At 37.6% G+C, this 21,129-nt stretch overlaps 1 protein-coding gene across 2 annotated transcripts; it reads right to left on the reverse strand.

Annotated features, from left to right (window-relative positions):
• Nucleotides 1-1,176: 1,176 nt before the first annotated feature.
• LOC149076315 (BTB/POZ domain-containing adapter for CUL3-mediated RhoA degradation protein 3) lies at nt 1,177-21,112 on the reverse strand. Of its 2 annotated transcripts, none has more exons than XM_089243873.1 (6): nt 20,916-21,112; nt 16,808-17,021; nt 11,723-11,982; nt 9,957-10,009; nt 6,986-7,184; nt 1,177-1,904 (listed from the first exon to the last, which is right to left on the reverse strand). In XM_089243873.1, exons 2-6 carry the CDS (start codon nt 16,971-16,973, stop codon nt 1,665-1,667), a joined length of 918 nt encoding a protein of 305 aa, XP_089099999.1. In that variant the 5' UTR covers nt 16,974-17,021; nt 20,916-21,112; the 3' UTR covers nt 1,177-1,664. The 2 variants fall into 2 exon arrangements, with proteins under 2 accessions (XP_089099999.1, XP_089100000.1); XM_089243874.1 differs by having other exon boundaries at nt 20,800-21,111.
• Nucleotides 21,113-21,129: the final 17 nt, after the last annotated feature.

Genomic DNA, 21,129 nt, shown 5'->3' on the forward strand with positions numbered 1-21,129 from the left:
GGCCCCCCATGACCAAATATGTCCCTGGAGGTTATATGATGTAGCTTGCCCCCTCAAACCTAATTTTGTAAAAGTGAATTAAGTAGCACATTTACAGATCACTTAAGGAGTCTCACTGTTTTTTCGACTTGAAAAAGTCGAATTTTCAAAAATGACTTTAAAGATATTTTATTTAATTGCAAATAAAATATTAAAAATTTCCTGTCTTTCATAATTAAAGAAATAAATACTGGATTATAACGTAAACTAGAAAAAACACTTTGAACGCGATTTTCTCAGATCAAAATTTTTGAGCTCATCCGTAAGATTTAAAGAAAACTACTGCCCCAAAAAATTTTGAATTTTTGCAGGGAAGTTTAGTCAATATGTGTTTGCAGTTTTTGAGCCTTTAAAAATTCTACAATCTCATAGCTTTTTCTAGTATACGTTTACACTATAATCCAGTATTTTCTTAATTATGAAAGAACAAATTAACTGATTGACATGTAACTTGTATTTTATTTGCGTTCAAATGAAAAATATTTTTTTTAAATTAGACTTTTTCAAGTCAAAAGAGTAGTGAAACTTTAAGTGACCCATGGCACAATTTCAGAGCAATTAAGCAGCCAGTGACATGTTTTCAGATTACTCAAGTAGGCCTGTGGCACATTCACAGATTACTTAAGGTGACATGTGGCACAGTTTTAGAGAACTTAAGCGGCACCCAGTGCAGTTCTACATCACTCAAGTTACCTGCTGCCCATTCCCAGATTACTTAAGTGATCCATGGTGTAATTACAGATCACTTGAGTGATACGTGGCATAGTCACATTTCCAGAGCACCTGAAGGAACCGTGAAACATTTAGAGATCACTAAAAGTGGTTCTGCAGGGGACTTATCAGTAAGGGGAATGTTACTTCAGGTGTGTGCCCCCACAAATTATCAATAGGTTTTTCTCGATTTTGACGCACCGAGTAAGATGCCATTAAGAATATCGCATATTTTCGTAAAGGGTGGTTGATGACGTAAGAGAGTAAGCATTATTCAAACATTTGCTTATAAAAAAAAAAAATATTTGCACATTCATGCTTCTAGCACGAGAGGAAGGATATGTGTTTTGTAGCAATCACATGAAGATATTTGAGATAATGATATGCATCAATCTAATAAGCATAAAGAAAAAGTGAACTGTCCATGAAGTTATAAAATGGGTAGCTTATTTTCAAGACCACTAATATTCTTTGGAAGTGGGGAAGACATATTAAATACAAATATATACAAATACAAACACAACGCCACAACAGGCAAAATGCCCAACGAGGTGGCTGATAAAAAGATGCCCATAAAAATATGGATGTCATGTTTTTCAAAAATACAGCAACCCCATTAAAAATGCAATTAACACAAATTATAAACAATATATACATATGATAAAATATTATACAATGCCCATAAAGAATACTTATGGTTGTCTTATTCTAAGAATGGATGCCTATTGAAATGTATAACAATAATTTTTTTCTCTTGCACACATTTTTTTAGAAAACTTATTCTTTATAAACATGTTAAATCTCAACATCATGGTTTCTATTCAGACATTTTACAAAACATTCGAAAAGCAAACAGTGATTATTCCACGTAAATGAATGCTGGAAGAAAAAAACGTTGAAACAGTTTTTTTTTTCTAACTTGTTTGCTTGGTACTTCGAATACGGTTCAGATGACAATTGTCTCTGTTCTCCCGAGCAGCAGATGTGCCAGGAGTTCTTCGATCCTCTTCATCATCGCTAGTGTATGTAGTTCCCATTGCTACTGCTCCTCGAGTATTGGTTGCCTGCATCAAGTCCATATCTGGCCCGTTCCGATTCTCGTACAATAAAATATTCAAAGTTTCTTCATATATTCTGGCTTCTGGAAATTCAACCTACAAATATCAATTTTCAGTTGAAATCGTGAAATTTTCATTCAAAAACTTTAAATTATTGGAGGCAAAATTTATTATTTCACTGAAATTATACCAAGACAAATGTAACGGGAAATATTTCGATGTTGCATGCCGTTGCAAATTATGTGCACTGGGAGAAATTCTTATGTCCAAAATTTACCAACATCCAGTTATCATAGAGAAACATACAAGTGCATTTTAATTTGAATATTTTGCACTAATAATTTGATAAAATAAAATGTTTTAAATTTATATATATAATTACAGTGAAATCTCGCTACAACACTATAACGATAATCTCTCTACAACAATGTTTTTCAAATATTGCTTGGTAATGTCTATATTCTAATGTTAAACTAATACTTCTGGATAAAACAATCCCTCTACAATGTTTTCTTTTTTTTTCTGCAGAGTATAGCTATATTGAGTTTCACTATTTCATAATTCACTAATGTACTCTCTACTATGATTAATTCACTCTGAACAGTAAAAGCCAGTTTTTAACTTCTTAAGCTGTTTAAATTTTCTTGATCCAAATCAAAACTGTCGCATTGGAAATCACTAAACTTTCTACAAAGTGCCACCTGTTTTCAAGAATTTGTTCTTCCCGATTACAAGATGATAAATGCCCCTTCCCCCAACAAGAAGTCCAGAAAATTTACTCTACACATAGTTTTTATTTCTCCGCTGTGATACAAAAACCACCTGCCACGAAGTGTGTGGCTTCCTAGGAAGAGAAATGCTTTTTTTGTTTGGGATAAAAATATCTTTGTATTATTTATACTGAGTATATTTCTTTACTGTGCTGAAAGAAAGGGGGGGGGGGAACAGTTTCTTTCTCTCTCCTGTTATCTAGCTTTGAGCAAAAGCTGACTCTGCCCACTGGCAGTTGATGGATTGGAGGGAATAGAAAACACGTTTGACTGTAAAAACAACTTCAATGCCTATTTAGGCTTGTGTATGCTGAAATACACTGCTCAAAACAATTAGGGGAGCAAGCAAAAAAGTGAAGAAAACCATGCGAGACAGCCACGTATTGGCATACAATGGATAGTACATGCGTATCAATGTGCAATACAGAAAAAAGACTTAAAAAAATTTGGAATTAAGCTTTAATTCTTTGAAAATATGGAAAAAACATGAAAAGATGATTTAGGGCAACAATTTGGTTACATGTAAACGATAAAAAAAAGTACTGTTTAGACATGATGCATGAGTTTTAATAGGGCGTGTGGTCTCCTCGAACAGCTAAGACTGCTGCACACTTGTTTGCCATGGATGCAATGAGGTTATCGATCAGACATTGGGGAATACTGTTCCACTCCTCAAGAAGTGCAATCTGCAAGTCTCGGACAGTAACAGGTGGCCTTGGTCGCGCAGCAATGCGTCGATTCAGGTCAGGAGAGCACGCTGGCCATTCCATACGCTGTATTGTTTCAGCTTCAAGCATGTTCTCCACCAGACGAGCTCTATGCGGTCGGGCATTATCATCCTGGAAAACAAAGGAATCTCCAATGGCTCCAGCGTAAGGGATGACATGAGGTCGCAGTATCTCGTCTGCATACCTTCGGGCCGTCAAAGTGCCATTCCGAATGATATGCAGGTCCGTACGTCCGCCTATGCTGATTCCACCCCATACCATCCAACCAGCTCGTCTGTATTGTGACCTTTCACGAACGAATGCAGGGTTATTTCGAGTGCCCCTGTCCCTCCATACCAGAACACGTCGGGTGTCACACTCCAGACTGAATCGGGACTCGTCTGTAAACAGCACTTGGCTCCAATCATGTTGCTCCCAATCTCGATGTTCAGCAGCCCATCTTCTTCAGGCCGCACGGTGGCGTGGGGTCAACGGAATGCAGACCATTGGCCTACGTGCATAGAGCCCTCCCTCATGAAGCCGATTACGTACTGTTTGGCTGGACACCCTTCGTCCTGTTGCCGAGAGCAACCGTCTTCGCAGCATTCTTTGTTCTGTTTCGACGGGCTGTTAACCGTATATACCGGTCATCAGTTGCTGTATTGGCGCGTGGCCGACCTTGCCCTGGTCGACGTCTAACATTTCCTGTTTCTTGGAATCAATTCCACAGCCTTGCAACAACACTTCTGGCGACTCCAACAGCGTCCGCGACACTACGTTGTGTTTGGCCGGATTCCAGTCTGCCTATAACACGCCATGCCATGGATTCCGGTAAATCACGTTGTTGAGACATCCTCAAGTCACCTTGTCTCAAAAAAAAATACTGCGCAATCGAATTTCACAGTTACGGCAGTAAAACAGACGTTTCTGCAACATCCCGATTTCTGCCCCTATCTCCTTTTTCTGGTTTTTGACGTCATGAACTTTGATTTGCATATGAAGTTTTCTTCTTCCGTTTCCTGCTAGGCTTTAAATTATGGATGATTAATTTTATGTTACTTATCGGTATACATCTTTGCATAATTTTGTTAAAACCATGTGCTCCCCTAATTGTTTTGAGCAGTGTACATTTAAGAACCTGAAATGTTTCAGGGTGACAAATAAAGATCAAGGTATCACAGGATTGCCACTGCAAGGGTTAAAGAAATGATTAAGCATTATAAACTTAGTTCCCGACACTCAATTAATAACTATTCATTAGTAATTAACTGATTGTGTATTCTGTTTTAATATCAATTTTTTTGGGTTCTTCAAGATGTTTACTATTGGACTACTACTCGAAAAGGTTTGAAGAATCATACCCCCCCCCCCCCCCAACCACGAACATAGCAAGACAGGAAATGGGGGGAAGAGCAGAGCATAGAGAGTGGCCAAAGCTTTCACCACAGGGACTATCTTTATATTGACTCACGCAATACACAAGCAGTCATGGCAACATAAAAGTAAAATAGTTAATTAGTGATTACACTTATGTCATACACTGGTGTAAGAAATTAAGAGGATTTGCAGACTTGGTAGATTATCTCTAGAACTACTGTACCGATATTAATGAAATTTGATATGTACATACATTGATACAATACAAAACAAATAATCATTCAATAATTGTAATACACACGCATGATTGTGCATAACACTCATTGGAGTCGGAAGGTATGAAACAGAGGTTGCAGAATAAACAACAAAATGGGTTAATGGGGGCATGGTCCCCTCTTACAGATATACAGGTCTCGCAGTGTGATTTCATATTTGAAATAAGGCAGTTTATCATTTCCTGTGGCAATTGGTCCCACTCGTTCAGCAACGCTGTTTTCATTCCCTGAGGCAGGTGGTTGCGAGTTACAATTGAACTCCCCAGAGCGCCTCTTTCAAGGACGTGGAGAGGTGTGCGGCCATCCAACATGATGCCTGCCCAGACCATTAAACTTTCTCCACCATAATGGTCGATTTCGCGGACATTGGAGGGTAGGTAGCGGGTCCCTGGTTCTCTCCATATGAACATACGGCGAGAATCGGTGCTTAGGCTCAACCGGGACTCATCAGTGAAGAGAACTGCACCATGATAAACAGATTCTCCTGTCCATAGAAGTGAGCGGGATGCAAACAACCCTCTCTCAAGAAGTCTTTTGGAAACAGTCACCCTTGATACACAGGTTCCTGTGGCTGCATACAAGTCACGAGAGAGCTGAGAAGCTGTAGCACTCCTGTTACGCCTCGCTATAATCGACAAATGGCGATCTTCTCTGGACATCGTGGCTCTTGGGCGACCTTGCCCAGGCTTTCTCTCGATGGATCCGGTATCCTGGAACTGTTTCCATAAGTTACAAACGACGCTGGGTGTTAAATTGAACTCTCTACAAATCTGGACTTGAGATTGGTCTGCTTCTAGCCTCCCCACAATTCGCCACCTCATTCCATCATCTAAACCTTGGTGGTTACTCATTTTTACTGTTACAATTTAAAATTAACTGATTGCTGCAAAATAACACCAAGAAATTCCCAGAGGTGTGCTAGCAAACGAAATGCGTCTTAACTTACGCGTGCTTATAAAGCCTGTTTCTCTACTGGCTCTGCCTACACACACGTGTACGCTTACGTATTTGACGTACAAGATTTGCATTTTTGTCTAGAAGCAGTGGTTTCACATTCAGTTCAGTTCTTTTCATGAAATTCGATAAAATATGCAAATTCTATTATTTCACCAGTGTAATTAAACAATGATTAGAAATGAGGATAATCATTGCAAAAACTCCATTTGATTTAGTATAATTGTTAGTTATTATTTTGCTACAATTAGTTATAACAATAATTAATAATTTCAGAAAAATCCTGTTGGATTTAATATTCCATTATAAAACGGATACTTAGTGAAAAGTACTTTGTAAAAAGTGGATATGATTTAAACTAAAATGTAGTTAATTCTATCCCATTATTATATAGCTTTTGATTTTATTTCATTAGACTCTTTTGGTTTCACTTCCCCCTCCCTCAATTTAATACTATATTATCTCCCATTAGCTGGCAAAAATCGAGGTTCAATAAGATTCACAGAATTAATTCAGAAGGCCAATATTAATTTACATTAGGAACTGAATAAATAACAAGAGTAAAATATTAAAGTTCTTCATTGAAGCAAATGTCCGGAAATTTAACAATACTTCAAACCGAGCATTTACCGATTGCTCTAATTTAATTAACTTTGCAGTTTACATATGTTTCCACTGAACTCATCCAATCTACACGGTACCAAAAGCAAACTATTTAAATACATTTAGTAAAACAGAAAAGATCCCCAAGTAGAGAAAAACAAAGTTCTCACACACACAAATCAACCAATTCAATCGATTATTAGAGTCTAGATATCTAAGAATTTCCGGTGCCCCTCACTCTTTCTTGACATGCTGACTAATGAGGAGAGAGGAAACAATATCACTTTTTCAATGAGTCCATTAGTTTCCAAATTATCACACAATATTAACTTGATAGATTTTGTCTCCCTCTGGTTTTTACTTGTGATGCCCATAGACTCATGAAGAAATATGCGACAGTTTTTCATTCTGAAAATCTTGTCAATCATGGAATAAAATTTAAAAAAAAGACTAATTTAGAATTCAATTATAAGATATTCAATTTTAATTACCTTGGTATGTTTTTTGTCTGTAGCATACACAATAGAAGTACAACAGACTTCCGCAACTTTTCTACCATGGCCAAAAAATGACCAACAGCAGATTTCACTGCTTCCAATGACATCCTTGATGAACAACACTCTGCCACTAAAGCGTAGTGATAATTTGTCAAACAACTCAACATTTTTCAATAAATTATCATCTGAAGTGCTGCAAATAAAAAGTATCTGATTAAGATAATATATTTTTTTTTGGTATAAACAAAGTTTTAGGCATTCATACAGTTAGTAATAACTACTACAGAGCCTCCAGGCAATGCCAGTTTGGCACTAAATGTTCTTGGGATGGCCATCCACTGGAAGCTACTTTAAGTGACAAGTTGTGTGTATGTGCAAGACTGTCTAGTGGGCGACCAGCCTTAAGGGGTTCTGTGAACCTACACTGGTGTAAGAAATTAAGAGAATTTGCAGACTTGGTCGATTACCTCTAGAACTACTGTACCGATTTTAATGAAATTTGATATGTACATACATTGATACAATAAAAAACAAATAACCATTCAATAATTGCAATACACACGCATGATCATGCGTAATACTCGTTGGAGTCGGAAGGTATGAAACAGCGGTTGCAGAATTAACAACAAAATGGGTTAATGGGGGGCATGGTCCCCTCTTACAGATATACAGGTCACGCAGCGTGATTTCATATTTGAAATAAAGCAGTTTATCATTTCCTGTAGCAATTGGTCCCACTCGTACAGCAACGCTGTTTTCATTCCCTGGATGGTTCCCGGAGGGGGGGTTGCAAGTTGCAATTGCCCTTCCCAGAGTGTCCCAGACATGCTCTATAGGGTTACGGTCTGGAGATCTGGCTGGCCAATCCATCCGGCGAATATCCTCACTCTCTAGAAAATCGTCGAGCAGAAGAGTTCTATGTGGCCTCGTGTTATCGTCCATTAAAATGAACTCAGGGCCAACTGCACCCCTGAAAAGGTGAACATAGGGCTCCAAGACCTCATCCCTAGAGGTTTGGTGCTTAGGCTGAACCGGGACTCATCAGTGAAGAGAACTGCACCATGATAAACAGATTCTCCTGTCCGTAGAAGTGAGCGGGACGCAAACAGCAGGTCTTCTTGCAAACAACCCTCTCTCATGAAGTCTTTTGAAAACAGTCACCCTTGCATACAAGTCACGAGAGAGCTGAAAAGTTGTAGCACTCCTGTTACGCCTCACTATAATCGACAAATGGCGATCTTCTCTGGCCATCGTGGCTCTTGGACAACCTTGCCCAGGCTTTTTCTCGATGGATCCGGTATCCTGGAACTGTTTCCATAAGTTACACACGACGCTGGGCATTAAATTGAACTCTCTACAAATCTGGACTTGAGATTGGCCTGCTTCTAGCCTCCCCCCAATTCGCCACCTCATTCCATCATCTAAACCTTGGTGGTTACTCATTTTTACTGTTACAATTTGAAATTAACCGATTGCTGCAAAATAACACCAAGAAATTCGCAGAGGTGTGCTAGCGAACGAAATGCGTCTTAACTTACGTGTGTTTATAAAGCCTGTTTCTCTACTTGCTCCGCCTACACACACGTGTAAACTTACGTATTTGACGTACAAGATTTGCATTTTTGTCTAGAAGCAGTGGTTTCACATTCAGTTCAGTTCTTTTCATGAAATTCGATAAAATATGCAAATTCTCTTAATTTATTTCACCAGTGTAGATGAAAAAACTTGTTTTAAATACTGTCCTGTAAAGGTGTTCATGGCCTTTGTCTTAATTATACAAAAGGTTAAGAATCTCTGTATAAAGCAGTACATTTTAATGTTGTAACCAGGTGTATGCAGGATATACACCTATGAAGGAGGCACAAGGATTCTCTTCCAGAGAAATTGAGATATTAACCGATCACAAAAGGCAATTTTAATCTATTATTGAGTGAGATACAGGGTTTAAGCTACGGTCGCATTTTTCGCAGAATGCGAAAAAAGTAGCAGCCACTTTCGCAAAAATGCGTACAGGAGGTACGCAAGGAGTAGACATCCAACCATCAATCATTACATTAGCATTGCAGCATTTTGCTAAAGCTTTTCCCCCCCATTTTCGCTTTTTTGCGAAAGGAATTTTTTATCCAGCTTAAACCCTGGTGAGATACTACACTTTCTCTATACATTTTTTTTACAAAAATATTTCACATTTTAGATTGTCTTAGAAGGAAAAAAGAGCACCCATGTCTCCTCACCCTGGACTACACCTCTGATATAAAGGAAGGGGTGATGAAGCGGCCCTTGCCTGCATTAATGTCCCACAGATTGAAAAAATAATTGCTTGTGTACAAAGGAAAAACTGCAAATACATTTTACAAACTCAAAGATATATTTTTGTGTCAGGAAAAACTAGTAGTGAAAGGAAATACAGTTGATGCTTGTTTTCAAAAACCTTTACAGACGTAAAAAACTAGTTCGTAAATTGGAAAGGCATTTAAAGGAATTGTTTAGAACCAGGAGATTAGTTCATAAATACATGCTGTTTGTAAACTGCAGATTCAGAAAATTGATCATCGACTGTAATATGACTATTTCTAAGTAAAAAATAAAAAGTTGTTTCTAGGTCTTCAAAATGGATTTTATTATATAGCTTGACGTGTTCCTTCCGGCAGAGGAAAGTCAGCTCATTTCAGGGTTTTACGAAATCAAAGTTGATCGCGGTCCTGATTAATTACGGGGTTGTTGAGATGCTCTCTATTGCAGCTGTTCACATCCCAAGGGCTCTGTGGCTGCTTGAGGAAAATAAGCCAGTAGATTTTATAAATAAAAATATTCAGATGGGGCTCTGTCATAGAAATAATACAGTGAAAAAAAAGCTCTGAGAGTCAAAAAATGTTGAGAACTGCTACTCTATTGTATGTATATAGAATTAGACAAAAATGACAAATATTAAAATGAATTAAAGAAAAAAATCAATGTAACATACCTAGTGTATGAGTACTTGTTATTGTGACGATTGATAAGCAATTTCACTACTGGCTGTGAAAAAAAAAGGAAAAACATTTACTCAATAAACAGAGATGCAAGATTTACATAACAGGTAGTAATGATTAAAAAAAAAGTAATTATGTAGTTATAATAGCAAGTATTTCATAAACATTTACAATAGCTGATTTCTGTAATTCACATATTTGTTACATTCACAAAGACAATGCACATGCTGTGGAATTTAAATGTTATTTTTATAATGATATTCATATCATTATAAAAGTCATAGTTATGAGTAAGGCCATAGCTGCAAGTTCAAAAAAAAATATTATATTGTACCAAGTATTTCTTTTACTCAAAGAAAATGAATCAAAATTTCAAGCTTCCTTCTCTGATGAATTTTTATGATAAAAATGCAATATATATTCAGAGTTCTAGAAATTTTCAGTCACCAAGAAAATAAATCTGTGACAGTATAGAATTATGTTTTTTTTTGCCACCCTTCTTCCATTCTAAACTTCCTGATCACCTACTCCTAAAACTGGTCTAAATATGCCTAGTTCAGACCTGCCAACTCTCCCAATTTAGGCGGGAGACTCTGGATTTTTCATCCTTCCTCCCGCTCTCCGGATTTTAGCAGAAAATTAGATTTTACTCGAGCTTTCATGTTGTCGGGGCATCAATGATTACTGTCATCGTTAGGGAAAACACTCATAGAGGGCAGCTGCAGTCATTTCCATCGAGCAGCCTTAAAAAAGTCTCTGACCGCATTTAAGCAACTGGCAAAGACGCGACTTCGTTTTCGTAGCGTTTATCTGCAATCATTTATCAGGGGCATGACCTTGGTTGCCGAAATTCCTGAATAATCGTTATTGTATTCTATTAACAGCCGTGCAGTAAACACAAGTTTTTTCTTCAGCAGCTTTGTATTTTGAAGTTTTTTAATTGTTTTCTCTGATTAAATGTCTTCAGAAAGAAAATATAAAACTAAGCTATATAAAGCTTTTAAGAGTTCATATACCCAAGATTATCAATCACTGACAGCATCCACGAAAGGAAACACTTATGTTTTATCAACAGTTTGTAGATTTCTCTATTCTAAAAGGAAAGACCAACATGGAATTATATTCCATGGCTCCAAGTATGGCTGAATGGCATTACATTCAGCATGGCTCAGGAGCAATGCTGAACCTACCTTGGGAGCAGTGCCGTCTTAACGCATGGGTCCACCCAGGCACGGGTGGCCTCAAGAAAAGAGGGGCCTCACAAAAATGAGAACTAATTGAAGTTTTCGAGAATTTTCCAGGTAGGGCCTCAGAAAAACCAATTGGCCTGGTGCCCATGATGCTCTTAAGATGGCCCTGCTTGGGGGGGGGGGGGGATGTGGAACTTTTTCTTAATTGATTAAATTTTTTCAAAAAATTTTTTTGTTGTGAAATTTTTTGATCGAGTCTATGAGTGCTGGGGGGGGGGGGGTACCCCCTCGGGAGAATCTCCGGATTTCTGGATTCCAAAAGTTGGCACGTCTGTTGATATATATAATTTATCATTACTGGTTGGTTGCAATCTTATAAAAGAAAGGGCTATAAATCACACAAGTTAAGAAAGCTTAGTTGACTCAATTGTAAAAGAAAAGGAACCAAAACAATCTGGGTACTTTTAACAGTTCCTTAAACAAATAAATATAATTTATAACTTAAATTTCAGTTAACTATCAATAAAATAAGGCACTTGGGTAGCAAAAAGTTAAAATAAATAAAATACCTTGGTAGAGTTATTGATGAGAAGTTGCTCTTCCTTTGAGGATGTGATCAACGGAACTCTGCAAATAGGTTCCAACTCCATTTCTCGTTTCCTCAGTGCAGACTCACAACTTTCAGCCAATTCCTGGATCAAGTAATATTTGGCTTCCGCAAGAAGTTCAGCTATATCACGTGTGGACTCTGGCAATGGCACAGATCCATCCCGAAGAAAGTTAAGTATTGTTCCAAAATGTTTCCCACAGCGATCGATCAATATCCAACCTGAGGGGGGGAAAAAATTATTCAAAACAGATGCATAGGAAAAAAAAGACATATTGAACTGAACTTACTGAATAATAATCTCCAATTCAATCAGAAAATTGATAGAAATATCTTTCATTAGGATGTGGTCTTCAAAAAATGTATAAAAAAGAAAAATCAACTGAGGGAAGTAATTTCAACTCGTTCAACATTTTCTCGCTTAACAACGAAGCCTTTGAACTTAAACAAACATTTTCGATTACAGAATATGAGGTCCAATCACAACAGCAAAGGCAGTAGAGGGTGGTCAATACCACTTCACCAAAAACAAATAACATATTTTTCTGATGGATTTGCTGCGATATGTGCTATAAATCAATCGGGGATGCATATGAACCTTCAGATTAGATAGGAGTTGGTTTTTTTATTAGTGCAAAGATCATCAAGGTTATGCTGCTGCCAAACTATGATCAAGCGGTATAATGACTTGTGGTAGAATTTGCATTATTCAGGTTGCACCATGAAAAGACCTACCACTCTTACACCACACATGTACCTTGTCCACATTACTCTGTGGAATTTCTGACGAATTGGCAAATGTTGGAATGCATGTGTACCCATTGTGAACCTAACATGAAGTTTGTTAATGTCTAGTGTTTTTTATGTGTAGTGCTGCTATCAATTTTTCTAACTATGAATAAAATTTAATGATTGAGTAGTTGTACCATTGTAGGCCTGTTGCTTTCTGTGACGAGACTTTTGAAAGGGGAGATCAGCTCGCATTTGAGCCTCAAAGTTGAAAACCACATGAGAAGACAAACCACATTACAATACCCTGCAACCCTCAAATGGTTGATTGAGCTTATTGCGACAAATCCATCAGAAAATATGATATTTGCTTTTGGTAAAATGCACTCTCTCTAAAAACACCCTCTAGCGTCTTTGCTATTGTGATTTGACTGCACATTCTACGACCAAAAATGCTTGTTCAGAAAGTCCTAAATCGCCTCTTAAAGTTTGTACCATGAATTTAAAAATCACCCTGTATGCATCACAATTGCATGAAAACGATGTACTATAATTTCCTGCATATAATCCAAATGTAAAAATTTTAATCTTGGGGGGAGGGGGGGGGGGAAAGGTCCTCTTATATAAATTTTCTTTTTATTTGACAATAATACTACAAGTACAATTTGATACAAAAACAGAAAATACTGGTACAAAAAACACATAAATACATAGATTAGGAACATTCACTCTGTGATCCCAAGGGACTAAGGTGTCCTTCCAGTAGGTCTACAAAAATAATCTATTGTCTGTTGGCACATGGCAATGGTCATTCATTTTTCAATTTTTATTTTTAAAATAATCTATCTTCAAATGTAAAGTAGCACTAATTTAATATTAAATTATGTGTACATCCAATTTCCATCCTATTTGTGTAGTTGGTATTGCACAATGTTATTGTAATTCATTATTTGTTAAGCATTTTGTTACTGTTATCAATTATCTGTATTTATTGCATAATTTCTTCATAGTTTATATCTTTGGCAAATGAGTAAATATTTAATTTGAGCTTATATTCATAGGGCTCCATAGCTTATATTCATTGTATGAAAAAAGATTTTGCAGTGGTATAAGTGAAATTTAATAAGCGTACAGAGGAATGTGTATCAGGTGCATGTATGGTTAAGTAGTAATGGTATAAGTGAGCTCCAATTCATTTTGTGAGCATAATGTGCAAAATAAAAATGGTACCAATTTTAAAATTAACACAAAACAAATTAAGATCATCTTGGGATCAGGCCCATCATTTGGGGGGGGGGCAGTTGCTCCCCCCTGGCTTTTGAAAATACACTAAAAATGGTATAGGCCTATATATACAGGGTGATTATAAAAAAACTATCCCGACATATGGGCCCCTAACTATCATACCATTCAGAGAAACTGAATGAAATTTTGGCATAAGGTATTTTGAGGTATGAGCTCAAGAATGATATGGAAAACAACAGTGTCACTCTAACAGTTACGGTTACAGTGAGAAAATTTCAAAAATATCAAATGACAACACCAAGTTTTTTGTATTGGAATGCGATCTCCATACTGAAAAACACTAAATAGCATTGGAATGGCACCTGTAGCACGAAAATCCCCGGAGCTAGGCAAGGAAAAAGTAAAAAGGACTTTGCCGTGCACCAGAGCATTAATGTTTGTTTCATTCGTCACACCGTTTCTTCGGCTGAGATCCCAGCCTGATTAGTCCTCCACACAATGAGAAGAAGAAACCAAGAAATGCAAATTTCGGGTTCTATGTAAGACACAGTCATGACTGACGCTAGGTGAAAGAAAAGGCACTGCGAAATGCGAGCCACGTATGTTGCTTTCTGCCATTCCGAACAAGATGCCGCTTTCAGGGAAAGAACGTGGGGAAATCGTAAATATTTATTACCTGAATGGACAAAAAGCCGCAGAGACATTGCGTGTTTACCGCAAAAACCATGGATTACGGCGAGGCCCGTGCACTGTCAAAGCTGTACGTGACTTGATTCATAAATTTGAAGAAACTGGTTGGCCATGTGATCGACCTCGGTCTGGACGACCTTCCGTTCCCATGGAAGCTGTTGCAGAAGTTCATCAGACGATAAGCACAGTTTGTCCCGCAAGTGCACGCAGTGTTTCACGTGTTCTGAATCTGCCGAATTCAACTGTCCGCAAGATTCTGCACTCTGTTCTAAACATGTTTCTGTATCGATTCCAGCATGTCCAGATGTTGGAAGCGGGAGACTATCAATTACGGCTGGATTTTGCGAATCAATTCCTTATCCGGTACGATGAAGATAGCAGCTGGCCTTTATGCATTCTGTGGACAGATGAGGCGCATTTCTCGTTAACTGGTAACGTGAATTCGAAAAATTGTGTGCACTGGGCAGACAATAATCAACATGATGTGCTGGCACATCCATTACACGAGGAAAAAGTGACTGTGTGGTGTGGTATGACGAGTACGTTCATCCTTGGCCCTTATATTTTTTAAGAGGTTACTGCCGGTGATCTGCAAACACGTACAGTAACGAGTGCTCGCTATATGGACATGTTAACTCGTTACACGATTCCCGCATTGCAATGGCAAAATGCTCTATCTGAAGTTGTGTGGATGCAAGATGGCGCTCCTTCACATGTAGGGTCTTCAGTCAAACGTGTCTTAAGTCAACAGTTTGGTGACAGAGTTATCTCCCGTCATTTCCCGTTTCCGTGGCCACCAAGGTCTCCTGATCTCACACCAATGGATTTCTGGCTGTGGGGATATCTGAAATCCAAAGTGTATCAGTTTCGTCCGCAAACTGCATCTGATTTGAAAGATGCCATCAGAACTGCGATTCAAGAGATTCCTATTGCCATGGTACGTGCTGCAGTGCTATCCACCATCTGCCGCATGCAAAGTGTCATCGTGTGTGAAGGAGGTCATGTGGAAAATTTATGAAACAATAAAATGCTTTATTTTATGCTGCTTCTCTGTCCTTATTGGTTGTCCTCACTTTTAGCCTATCTACTGCCGGTGATTTTCATGCTACAGTTGCCGTTCGAAACGCTATCTAGGGTTTTTCACAATGGAGATCACATTCCAATACAAAAAAACTTGGTGTTGCCATTTGATATTTTCAAAATTTTCTCACTGTAACCGTAACTGTTAGAGTGACACTGTTGTTTTCCATATCATTCTTGAGCGCATACATCAAAATACCTTATGCCAAAATTTCATTCAGTTTCTGTGAATGGTATGATAGTTAGAGGCTTATATGTCGGGATAGTTTTTTTTATAATCACCCCGTATATATACATACAGATACATTGAATACATGTGCTTCCTCCCCCCCCCCCCGGAAAAAGTTGAAATGACGTCCCTGCTTGGGATTGACATTCTGCAGCCTAACTTATCTTAAGAAATGAAAACGGTTTTTCAAATTTTCTAGAGAAAAAAATATTAATCCTTCTACATACTCCTTAGTCATTCTCTGTAATCCACAAAACATATCTTTAAAGCCTTGTTCACATGGGAAATAGCCACATGGAAAACACCAAAACCCGTTTACATGGACCAGCTCTTTAACCCAGCTTTTCAGATGTCACATGGGTCGGCCAGTTCGATATGTCGCACAAAAGATTATAGGGTAAAAAAGAGGTTACACTCCCCAAGAATCTCCAACAAAGAAGAGGCAATTCCTGCTCTCCATTTTCTTATTGTGAAAAAATTAGTCAATCGACTGCTATATCCCCTCCCCATGCAACCTCAATATTTCACATGTAAATGGGACTTAAAAGATATAAAATCAATGCTTGTTATAGGGAACCCCCCATGTTCCCAAAGCAGAATATGCCCGATTCTACGACATGTCACAGAACAATCTGGAAGAATTTTAAGACAAACGTAAAAAACACAATATAGGAATTTTTACTGCAGAACATTTCTAGTGAGCCGAGGGCTCGTTCAAAACATGCTGCTTTAGGCCCTCATGTTAAAGCAATCATTCTGTTTTAATGACCGGTACGATGAGTCCCAAATATTTTCATTCTACAACTATCCTATATTTTTCTTTCGATATGTTTGTTTTCAAAAGCATTGTTTTCAACAATGGGTATCATTATAACGAATAATGACTGCATTTTGTAGATTACATTTATTCCAACCTCATGGAAAGAAGCTTTACATAATAAACACAGTGGCCTATAATCTGTGCTAAAAATTCAAATTTTTTAAATGTATAGCTTAATCTACAGATTAATGGCACAAAATTGAATTGAACTCTTATCGGGTAGAAAAAAAATACACTAATTAAATCAAATTTACCTTCAGAATCTGTAAGGACTTCGAGTCGACCACTAAACATAGCCCTTAACATGCTATCATGTTTGGTAAGTGTGCCAATAGTTGTATAGTGCAGCGAACCACCAACATTCAGCTTCACATATTGACTGGGTGCACCTTTGATAACAGTCCTATGATCGCCAGACATAACAGGCTTCTTTGAAATCAAGAAGACGGTGACCGTCAACGTATATTTCTGCAAAATAATTAAATTCCATTAAACCGAATGAACAATAAATATCAGCACCAGCAAGTAAATGTTTATTTAAGCTAAAAAAATAATCACAATTCATGACTTTTGAGCATGCCCCCACCCCCACGAAGGTGGGGGCTGACAATTCTCATAATTTTTTGTTTTTTTATGGTATAAATTACCTGTAGAAGGACCCGTGAAAGTTTGGTCTGAAGCCCGCAAAAGTTCTCCTTTTTTAAAAACTAATTATAAATAAAGGAAAATATCTGAAGAAAATGAGACCACTATGTAGCACCTACTCATGACTAACAGAACACAGTTTCACAAACACTAATTACGCCTATATGATGATAAAAGACTTCAAGACCCAAAGTTTTTGTTAAATTTAAATTTCTGCTCTTATGAAGCTAGGAGCTAATATTTCACCGAATAAATTCAAGCTATATTTACAATTCTATCACATGGGGGACAGCAATATGAAAAACACTGGAATAAGGCTTATCAAAAGACTGTCTTTAACACATTGTTTTTTTATTTTCATGTCCCCCAAGTTATGCATCAATTGAAAGAATATTTTCAAATTTCGTTATCTTAGAAATCATCTTGGCACAAATAAGGCAGCTAAATTAGTTATGTGTTATCGAATGTTAAAAGACGCAGCTGCGCTTGATTATTAGTGCTCAATTATTATGTAAGTTTAATTTTCGTTCTGTAGTCATATCTATTGCTTTTTTCTCATTTTCATGCGACAAATTTTTATCCCATTCTTGTATCTTTTATGTTTTCATGAATCTAATATCTAACCTCAAGAAAGTTTAGTTTCAATTGTTTGATAACCTGATATCAGTCATATAACCCTTTGCACATACTGTTTTGAATTTCAAAATTTTATTATATTTAATGTAATTAATAATATAATTTATATAATATAATCAAATCACAAAGTTTTTCACTTATATAGTTACAAATAGGAGGTTTTGGACAGTACGGTAAAAACCGTGGTTTTTACCGTACTGTCCAAAACCTTGCCAACCCTGATTTTAATACAATTGTTTGCTCACCAACAGCTCTAATACTGCGAACTGAATTGGAAGGCAGGAGGATTTTCCAATGTTGATTATCGTATGAAATTGATGTCACCCCTACAGGTCACTAGTAATAATAGGCTTGAAAGAGTGCATTTGAATTAATCACGTCTGTTAGCATTTTGGAGCCTACTTTTCTTTGTACATTGTATCCGAAAAAAATTTTTCTCAATATATATGTTACATGCAATTAATATTGTTGGAATAAATATTTATACCTTACGTTGTACATTTTATATTTCCATTTTTATTACTAGCTGATACCCGGCGAAGTTGCCCGCCTCGTAAAAAATTTATATTATGTATAGCTTATTATTTCTTAATCAAAAAAATTTCTGCATAAAGTAAGAAAAAATTACTTTTATTTTTAAATATTTTAATTAAAAACTTCAGGCAATCACTTGTGGATACACAATATTTTTTTGTTTTTCTATCTGGTGTGTAGATGCACAAATTTTTGGGATTACCAACACACGACGAAAAGCTGCCCGTGTGAAAAACGGAGCCCAAGTAGCTTGATACCTGCCAACGCTAACGAGTGGCCTTGCGCTTTGTTGATTGCCATGGCAAAAGCTAAACAAATCAGGAACTGCAATCGCTTGAAAATGAATGGCGTTTCTTCAGTGATAATTGGAATACGTGGAATGAAGACATCATCTCTTCAGCACATCCATTTAGAATCGTTGCTTCTATGATGTAATTGTGCAATTTCTTCATGCAGAGTCTGTTGTCATTTCAGAGTCTCTGTCTCCAAATTTCTTAAAAGTATTATAGGTGCTCCGACTTTGAGGGTCATGTTGTGCTGTGGCACACCCGGAATATCCGAAGAGTTCAGCAATTCTGCAGGATACAGAACTGTCTGTGCTGTGTCCGTGACAGTGTCAACCGATTTGTAAGATGTGGAGTCTCCAGGAATAATTTTTAGGATTTTTTCGTTGATCTTGTTCACACTGTCATTTTTCAGTGCCAGAATCGATCTCTCACAAAGCCACTCATGGTTTCGGCGATTTTGTTGAATGTTTGGGATAACTTTGTCTGCAAGTTCTTGAACTGAGTTTAAAAACTAGCAAAATCCATTTCGGAACGCAATCAGTCTAATGCTTGGATCTGTGGGAATTCTTCCATTGTCAAGTTGGATGGGAAAATGATAGCAGTGCAGAGTAATTTTTCAGTTGAAACTCGCATGTTGGTGGATAATATTTTTTCAACTTCGTGTCAGAGTGTTGATGATTTGAGGCAAGCATTGATTTCATCAGCTGGCGTTGAACAGTTTTATTCTCAGTTTTGTCGTCGTAGTTGTTATTCTCTGTTGTTAATGACGTCACTTAAATTGAAACTATACCTCTACGATGGGCGGTTGATGAGATAAAGGCTGCGTTAGGCACTTACAGAACACCCTGTATATAGGCTAGCAAAATACCTGGCGCTTCCCGAGTTTTCTTCCATTATTGGGAGGATTGGAAAAGTGACAAACCATTATAAAGGAATAAATTGTTATAATGGCAACATTAAAGATGTGACAAATCATTGTGAAGACATATAAAGGTCTGAAACGCATTGTTGGGAACCACGGTAACCAAAGTAAATGTTCCGAAAGTGATTGTTGAGGCCCCATGCCTATATAATTTTAATCCCACAATTATGCTGAATCGAATCCAAAGACCGTTTTTGACCAAAACAGAGCTTTTTTGGAGCCCTGATTGTTGGGGGCTGTCCAGGACTTTTTGGGTCCTTGAGCTGTGGTTTTTCCCGAGGTTCTCTTCCGGCAAGACACATTTACTTTCAAAAATTTTAACCAGATCTCATTCTTATTTTCACGAGGCCCGGGTCCCCCCCCCCCAAGCATTGAGATGGCACTGGTATTATCTGAAAGGGAGTCCAGGTTATTATTACTTCCAATCTTGTATCTGGCTTAGGATGCTATATTTTTAATCTTGATCCCCTTATTGGTCTAAGATTGTTGTTTTGTTTGTTATTGCTTTTGTCCTTTGTTTTTTATCATTTTTTGTTTCAGCTATAGTATTACCATATTTGGCAATTTATTTTTTTGGCAAAAAAGAAGTCAGAAAGCAGCATGACTCTGTTTCACTCTTGGCGACTTATCAGGCTTTTAGACATTTCTTTCGCTAAAAAAAATCTCCAACACATCACCAAAAAAGGGATAATACTATAGCTGTTCTCAAATTACAAGAGAAGTGTAACAGTTAAATATTTGTACAGTTGTCTGCCCGTTGCTCTCTGTGGCAAGACTTCTCAACGGGGAGATTGGCTAACATTCAAGCCCTGAAATTGGAAGCCACAGAAAACCATCTTCATTGTGGCAATGAAGTGCTGCCATCTGTCTTCCATATTAGAAGCAAAAGTGGCAGATTCCTGCTGTTTCATGTTATACATATACCATGTGGAAGGTCTGCCTAAGTGCTCAGGTACTGCAGGGAGAGAGACCCTAGACCCAAATTGTGTTTGGTTTGAAAGAAAAAAGAAAGGAAGAGAGACCCCCCACCCTTATGAGATCTGACACATTAATTTTCAAGGGTACTTATGTATGTAAACTGGGTGTGGAGGTCATGAAAGAGCCCCTCCCCCACCATCAGTGACATCACATTCAATAAAAAAAATCAGGTCCAAGTCGGAAAATTACAGCGGAAATCCTCGAATAAACTCATAAAGTGCATTAATTTAAAATCAATACATACCTGGAGAAAAGGCTGAATAAAATCTCATCTACATAAATAAAATTGCAAGCCAACACCTTTGTGGTCATGACTAGGCTAATGACAGTAGGAAAAAGAAGTGTGGGTGTCGCACCTACCGGATGTCCTATTTTTTTAAGACAGCTGCTGGTCGCCTCTTGCTCGATGTCCACAAAATGTGGCGTTGAGATAGATACCGCTTATTCTTTGGACATTTCCATACTTTCAATTGAACGCTAATATTCTAACCAGTACAAATGCACAAACACTGCTGCTGTAGCGTCTCTACCGCAATCAGCAGTGTGACGTCTATTTCAACGTCACCAGCTGGAA

This window comes from Pholcus phalangioides, unplaced genomic scaffold (genome assembly GCF_987345545.1).
Source record: "Pholcus phalangioides strain wild (caught in Gottingen) unplaced genomic scaffold, Ppha-v1.0 ptg000015l_1, whole genome shotgun sequence".
In the NCBI taxonomy this organism is placed as follows: Eukaryota; Metazoa; Arthropoda; class Arachnida; order Araneae; family Pholcidae; genus Pholcus; species Pholcus phalangioides.